The 7,445-nt window shown below is 36.7% G+C and overlaps 1 protein-coding gene across 1 annotated transcript in view; it reads right to left on the bottom strand.

The window, feature by feature from the left end:
• Positions 1-1,342: 1,342 nt before the first annotated feature.
• The window catches only part of LOC307000538 (uncharacterized protein), a gene marked incomplete at its 5' end in the record, with an annotated part of 18,437 nt that continues 12,334 nt past the window's right edge, over positions 1,343-7,445 (bottom strand). Inside the window, 7 exons of the mRNA XM_079616180.1 lie at positions 1,343-2,071; positions 2,271-2,428; positions 2,584-2,648; positions 2,900-3,861; positions 4,029-4,180; positions 4,320-4,378; positions 4,521-6,931. Coding sequence (XP_079472306.1) covers positions 1,938-2,071; positions 2,271-2,428; positions 2,584-2,648; positions 2,900-3,861; positions 4,029-4,180; positions 4,320-4,378; positions 4,521-6,931 — 3,941 coding nt within the window. The 3' untranslated portion in view covers positions 1,343-1,937. The remainder of the gene's footprint in view (positions 2,072-2,270; positions 2,429-2,583; positions 2,649-2,899; positions 3,862-4,028; positions 4,181-4,319; positions 4,379-4,520; positions 6,932-7,445) is intronic.

Genomic DNA, 7,445 nt, shown 5'->3' with positions numbered 1-7,445 from the left:
TCTTTTACAAAACACACAATATTATGACGTACATAGTTTAAAAAAAGCAAAACTGTTATGTAAGATGAGTCTTCTGTCTGCATTCAAATGAATGAATGAAAACAAGCAACAAGGAGACATAGAGAACATATAATATCTAGTCATCTCAGAATGCACACATAAAGTGGGTCTATGAATTGTTAATATCTACTAATAAAAACATCACCTGCATGCTGCATAAGAGCAGGTTACAGGTTCTTCAAATGTAACATAGATAAATAATAAAGTAAAATAGGAGCTAATCTTATGCTCTCTGTTGAAAAACAAGTTTACTGGCAATTAAAAGATCTTCAGATTACAAACTTATAAGATTGCAAATGTTGTCACATCTAAACTACTTTAGCACTTATTTACCATAGCTGAGAGTCATTTGCATATCACTAATAACAAACAAGTCACAAATCCTTAGGTGTCTGCAATGCAAACAAGCAAGCAAGACTGGTCAAGTCAGTGGTTCAATGCAACCAAGTCACATAGTATGATATACCTAGTAGAGGAAGTATACAAAAATAACTCGCTATACAATAGTGTTTGATGTTAAGCTTGATAGTACTGTACTTAAACACCCCAGCATCTATTAAGTATAATGGCATGTATTGAGCTGATATAAAAAAAAAAAGAAAAAAAGAAAACTACTACCATTTAATTTTACTGAGTGGCGCTTTAAATTTGGCAGGATGTGGACCTGCTTCTCTTAATTATTTTGTTGTTGTTGTTGTTGATGAAAATGGATCATGAGAGTATTTGTGAGTGTACACTGTATTTTCTTTTTTTAAATGCTTTTCATTTCATTGTTTTCATCATTTGCAAGTGGTACATACTGTTACCTGAATAAAGTGGGTGATATAAAAAATATAGTCTGGGTTAGGGTTAACCCTAACCCTAACCCTAACCCTATATATGCAAAAAAACACTTTTTAAAGACAGTTTTTGTTTTTATTTAAAGACACTTTCATTACTTTTCCTAGTCTCTGGCTATACAATTTCTATAAAAATATAAATCAATAAAATTGCTAGTAAGGTGTTTTAAGTGGCTATTGTTAAGTAAGGAACATAATATTATATGGACCACTCGGCTTTCAGAGGTGTCTTATGTTAGTAAATCCTTTAATCAATTAAACTCATTTATAGGCCTACCAAATATGTCCTAATAACTTGTCATGTTGCTATAAAGAAAGGAAAAAACAGGCCTTATTAATACATAAAATCTTCTCATAGTCCTTAATTTGTAGTTTTTAATTATTTTCAATCGAGCTATAAAGAGCCAGATTCCGTTTGAAATGGAAGAAATTGTGCACAGGTTAAAGTTGCATCTTTATTTAAATTATCATTAAACCTTGTACATTTTAAATAAATATACATACTTTCAGTATAATCTTTTTAAATAAACATATATTATAAGGTCATTGTGGATATATACACATGCATGTACTTAGATGTAAACAAATACATAAAGAAATGTCATGTTTCATGTTTTTTCTGATCTCTTGATTTTCTTTCTTTCTAATTTCATATCAAACAATTTTGGATTATATGAACTCGATAAATATGTTTGTTTGATTATTAAAATAAATAATAAAATCTTGCAATGTCATACTAGACAAAAGAGAACTATAAATAGTCTTTAACCTGCAGTGAGCTGAACAATTACATGAAAATACTGTAAGGAAAAAGATCAAAATAGGATTGATTTCAACAGGCTCTGATTAATATATAAGAAAAATTATCTTTACAAATTGTGCCCTTGAAAATCAATACAATTTATATCAATCATGTGCCATCTATTTTAATTGTCATATTGTAAGAGTGAGCTACAACAGTAAATAATGCTTAATAAAATAATAAATAATTTTTTTTTTGCTGAAATCACATCCTTAGTTGATTCATTGTGAAAGGATCTATAGAAAAAGCCTTAATATTTTTGCCATAATAAAGAGCCATGTTGTTTGGAGCAGACTGGATTCAATCTTTAATCCACTTGAAGCTGTAGTTGAAGCAGCTACAGTCGTAGCAGCTACAGTCGTAGCAATAACTGTAAGAAAAAGATGAACAAATTAGATAAACAGAATATAAGGTCTTAGGACCTTTCTTTATTTCATTCCAGTCCAAATTTATGTTTTGTGTGTCATATTCTGTGTATATATCCATAAGACTATTCTATGGAGCAAAAGTTCAAGACAGTTTCCGAGGCCTTTCAAATTTGCAAGATATGTTTTAAAATGGAAACTTACCTGAACCATTGACTGAAACTGATCCAGGGATTATGTTCAGTGGATCGACACCTCCTGCTCCCACTGCTGTCAGAAGGGTGTCTAAAATCTCTTGAACTGATGGGACAGTTACCGTGGAGTTGAAAAGAAGTTGTGTTGTTGTGATAATTGACCCTGGCCTGGAATATACAGCATAGAAGAATGTCATATACGGTAGGATTCCCTAATATGAGCATATCACCATTATATAATAAGTAGAATATAATACGTTTTTTTGAGAACACCACCACACACAGCGCACATAAAAAGCAACATTGCAATATTAAATTTTTACCTGAAACGTATGACAATCACTCTGATGAAGGATGAAGGATATTTATTTCTGTAGATTGGTTCAAGCTGTAACACACAGGCGGTCACAACCACAATCAGAGTTAACTTTTTGTTTGTTTGTGAAACAACAGTTTATGATAACTTTTGATTTCCAGAGGCATATTATAAATAAAAAAGCTTGTCATTTATTTATGGTAAACTAATCAATCAATAACAATACCCTAACAAACTCTTGGACTTGGTCTAAAATATCTGTTTTCTGTTCTCCCATGTACAGTCAAGATATTATCTGTTTTTTCATGTGAATTTTAACTCACCTGTTTAGTGACAAGCTTAACCCTGTCCTTGAAGACCTGAGAGTTTGAATCGTTGAGTTCAGGAGTAAATTCATCAAAAGAGCGGAAAACCAGATCTGTTATATACACCGGTATGAACTGTGTAGTTGTTATTGTAATCACTTTAGTTATTAAAGGAGTTACGGGTCTTGTTGTTGTTGTTGTTGTTGTTGTTGTTGTGTTAGTTGTTGAGGCAGTGCTTGTAGTGTTTGAGGCAGTGGTTGTATTAGTTATTGAGGCCAATGAATTAGTTGATGTTCTAGTTGTACTTCCAGTCGAGGTGTTAAAGGTTGAAAAGGGAGTCAATGAAGGAAAAACAGAAGTTGTTGTTTTTGGTCCTGTGTTAATTGCTATACTTGTGATATTTGATAAGAGTGCTGAGAATGCTGTTGTTGGTCTTGTAGATATTTTGGCTGTACTATCAGTTGTATTTTTAAAGGCTGTTGAGAAGAGAGTTGTCAAGTGTGATGAAGAAGCTGTTGGCTGCACTGTTGTAGTAACTGCTCCAATGCTGGTGGAACTGGTGGAGTTTTCAGCAAAAGTTGATGTAATTGTGGAGGGTTTTATTGTTGTAGATATTTCTGTTACACTAGTGGTGGAAGTTTCAGTAGGAGTTGTTATGGCTGATGATGATTCTGTTGTTGTTGTTGTTATTGTTGTTGGTGCTGGTGTAGTTGTTTCAGCTGTACTAACAGTTGTGCTCTCAGTTGTTGTGACTGGTGTAGTTGTTTCAGCTGTACTAACAGTTGTGCTCTCAGTTGTTGTGGCTGCTGTAGTTGTTTCAGTTGTACTAGCAAAGTTGCTCTCAAATTCAGTAGTCAATGTTGTTTGTGACTCTGTTGTAGTATCTACTGCAACAGTGGTGGATGATGCATCAAGAGTTGTTGTGGCTGTTGAGTATTCTGTTGTTGGTTCAGTAGTAGAGGTCGTTACTTCTGGAAATACTGATACAAGAAAATAATGAACAGTTTAGATGGAACTTGTGACAGCACTGACAAAAGAAATAAATTGTATAAAGATTTATTTTGTTCAGAATTTGTCATATTTATATATATATATATATATATGAGAGAGAGAGAGACATTTAGCTTTTGGGTGTTGTCAGACCTACCTTTACCATTGACTTTAACCGAATTAGAAGTTATGTTCAGGGCATTGAGAGTTGCTGTGTTATTCAATAATGCATAGGCAATTTCTGTTGTTGATGGCACATCCTGTGTAGCGTTGAAAGTGAGTTGTGTTGTGGTAATGACTGACCCCTTGCTGGAATAATTTTTTTAGAAACACTGTCATTTGGAAACCTTTCTGATGTATTAATCACATGTTCTTGGCACTGCATATAAAATAAGCACACATAGGCAGTGTATATAAAATATGCAGCATTACAATGTATTGTATTTACCTGAATAGTAGGACGGAGACTCTTAGGAAGGAGAGATATTTATTGTAGATGGCTTCAAGCTGTAACAAAATACAGACAGTTACAATAAACACTTATGAATAGGCTATGCATGATAAACATCTAATGTTTGTAATTTAATATAATTGCTGTATATTCACTCAAGAATTAAATAGTGAACAGAATATGTGGGTTTTCACTCACATAATGCTGAACAAGCTGAGCCCTGCTGTAAAAAGCAGAAGACTTTGAATCACTGAGGTCATCTGTAAATTCATCTACAGAGCGGAACACCAGATTTATTTGTACTACAGCAAGAGTTGTTGTTGGTGATGGTGTAGTTGTTTCAGCTGTACTAACAGTTGTGCTCTCAATTGTTGTTGCTGGTGTAGTTGTTTCAGCTGTACTAACAGTTGTGCTCTCAATTGTTGTTGCTGGTGTAGTTGTTTCAGCTGTACTAACAGTTGTGCTCTCAGTTGTTGTTGCTGGTGTAGTTGTTTCAGCTGTACTAACAGTTGTGCTCTCAATTGTTGTGGCTGGTGTAGTTGTTTCAGCTGTACTAACAGTTGTGCTCTCAATTGTTGTGGCTGGTGTTGTTGTTTCAGCTGTACTAACAGTTGTGCTCTCAGTTGTTGTTGCTGGTGTAGTTGTTTCAGCTGTACTAACAGTTGTGCTCTCAATTGTTGTGGCTGGTGTAGTTGTTTCAGCTGTACTAACAGTTGTGCTCTCAATTGTTGTGGCTGGTGTAGTTGTTTCAGCTGTACTAACAGTTGTGCTCTCAGTTGTTGTTGCTGGTGTAGTTGTTTCAGCTGTACTAACAGTTGTGCTCTCAGTTGTTGTTGCTGGTGTAGTTGTTTCAGTTGTACTAACAGTTGTGCTCTCAGTTGTTGTTGCTGGTGTAGTTGTTTCAGTTGTACTAACAGTTGTGCTCTCAGTTGTTGTTGCTGGTGTAGTTGTTTCAGTTGTACTAACAGTTGTGCTCTCAGTTGTTGTTGCTGGTGTAGTTGTTTCAGTTGTACTAACAGTTGTGCTCTCAGTTGTTGTTGCTGGTGTAGTTGTTTCAGCTGTACTAACAGTTGTGCTCTCAATTGTTGTGACTGGTGTAGTTGTCTCAGTTGTACTAACAGTTGTGCTCTCAGTTGTTGTGACTGGTGTAGTTGTTTCAGCTGTACTAACAGTTGTGCTCTCAGTTGTTGTGACTGGTGTAGTTGTCTCAGTTGTACTAACAGTTGTGCTCTCAGTTGTTGTGACTGGTGTAGTTGTCTCAGTTGTACTAACAGTTGTGCTCTCAGTTGTTGTGACTGGTGTAGTTGTCTCAGTTGTACTAACAGTTGTGCTCTCAGTTGTTGTGACTGGTGTAGTTGTTTCAGCTGTACTAACAGTTGTGCTCTCAGTTGTTGTGACTGGTGTAGTTGTCTCAGTTGTACTAACAGTTGTGCTCTCAGTTGTTGTGGCTGGTGTAGTTGTTTCAGTTGTACTAACAGTTGTGCTCTCAGTTGTTGTGACTGGTGTAGTTGTCTCAGTTGTACTAACAGTTGTGCTCTCAGTTGTTGTGACTGGTGTAGTTGTCTCAGTTGTACTAACAGTTGTGCTCTCAGTTGTTGTGGCTGGTGTTGTTGTTTCAGTTGTACTAACAGTTGTGCTCTCAGTTGTTGTGGCTGGTGTAGTTGTTTCAGCTGTACTAACAGTTGTGCTCTCAGTTGTTGTGACTGGTGTAGTTGTCTCAGTTGTACTAACAGTTGTGCTATCAGTTGTTGTGGCTGGTGTTGTTGTTTCAGTTGTACTAACAGTTGTGCTCTCAGTTGTTGTGACTGGTGTAGTTGTCTCAGTTGTACTAACAGTTGTGCTCTCAGTTGTTGTGGCTGGTGTAGTTGTTTCAGTTGTACTAACAGTTGTGCTCTCAGTTGTTGTTGCTGGTGTAGTTGTCTCAGTTGTACTAACAGTTGTTGTGACTGGTGTAGTTGTTTCAGCAGTACTAACAGTTGTGCTCTCAGTTGTTGTTGCTGGTGTAGTTGTTTCAGCTGTACTAACAGTTGTGCTCTCAGTTGTTGTTGCTGGTGTAGTTGTTTCAGCTGTACTAACAGTTGTGCTCTCAGTTGTTGTGACTGGTGTAGTTGTCTCAGTTGTACTAACAGTTGTGCTCTCAGTTGTTGTGACTGGTGTAGTTGTTTCAGCTGTACTAACAGTTGTGCTCTCAGTTGTTGTTGCTGGTGTAGTTGTTTCAGCTGTACTAACAGTTGTGCTCTCAGTTGTTGTTGCTGGTGTAGTTGTTTCAGCTGTACTAACAGTTGTGCTCTCAATTGTTGTGGCTGGTGTAGTTGTCTCAGCTGTAGTAACAGTTGTGCTCTCAGTGTTTGTGGCTTGTGTAGTTGTTTCACTTGAACTAACAGTTGTGCCTTCAGTTGTTGTGGCTGGTGTAGTTTTCTCAGCTGTACTAAAAGTTGTGCTCTCAGTTATTGTTGCTAGTGTTGTTGTTTCTGTTGTACTAAAAGTTGTGCTCTCAGTTATTGTTGCTAGTGTTGTTGTTTCAGTTGTACTAAAAGTTGTGCTCTCAGTTGTTGTGGCTGGTGTAGTTGTTTCAGTTGAACTAACAGTTGTGCTCTCAGTTGTTGTGACTGGTGTTGTTGTTTCAGTTGTACTAACAGTTGTTGTGGCTGGTGTTGTTTCAGCTGTACTAACAGTTGTGCTCTCAGTTGTTGTTGCTGGTGTTGTTGTTTCAGTTGTACTAACAGTTGTTGTGGCTGGTGTTGTTGTTTCAGTTGTACTAACAGTTGTGCTCTCAGTTGTTGTGACTGGTGTAGTTGTTTCAGCTGTACTAACAGTTGTGCTCTCAGTTGTTGTTGCTGGTGTAGTTGTTTCAGCTGTACTAACAGTTGTGCCTTCAGTTGTTGTGGCTGGTGTAGTTTTCTCAGCTGTACTAACAGTTGTGCTCTCAGTTGTTGTGGCTGGTGTAGTTGTCTCAGCTGTACTAACAGTTGTGCTCTCAGTTGTTGTTGCTGGTGTAGTTGTTTCAGCTGTACTAACAGTTGTGCCTTCAGTTGTTGTGGCTGGTGTAGTTTTCTCAGCTGTACTAACAGTTGTGCTCTCAGTTGTTGTGGCTGGTGTAGTTGTCTCAGCTGTACTAACAGT

This window comes from Phoxinus phoxinus, assembly GCF_949152265.1.
Source record: "Phoxinus phoxinus genome assembly, chromosome: 6".
NCBI classification, from domain to species: domain Eukaryota; kingdom Metazoa; phylum Chordata; class Actinopteri; order Cypriniformes; family Leuciscidae; genus Phoxinus; species Phoxinus phoxinus.
The sequence above is the reverse complement of the archived record's forward strand: the minus strand, read 5'-3'. Positions and strand labels throughout refer to the sequence as shown.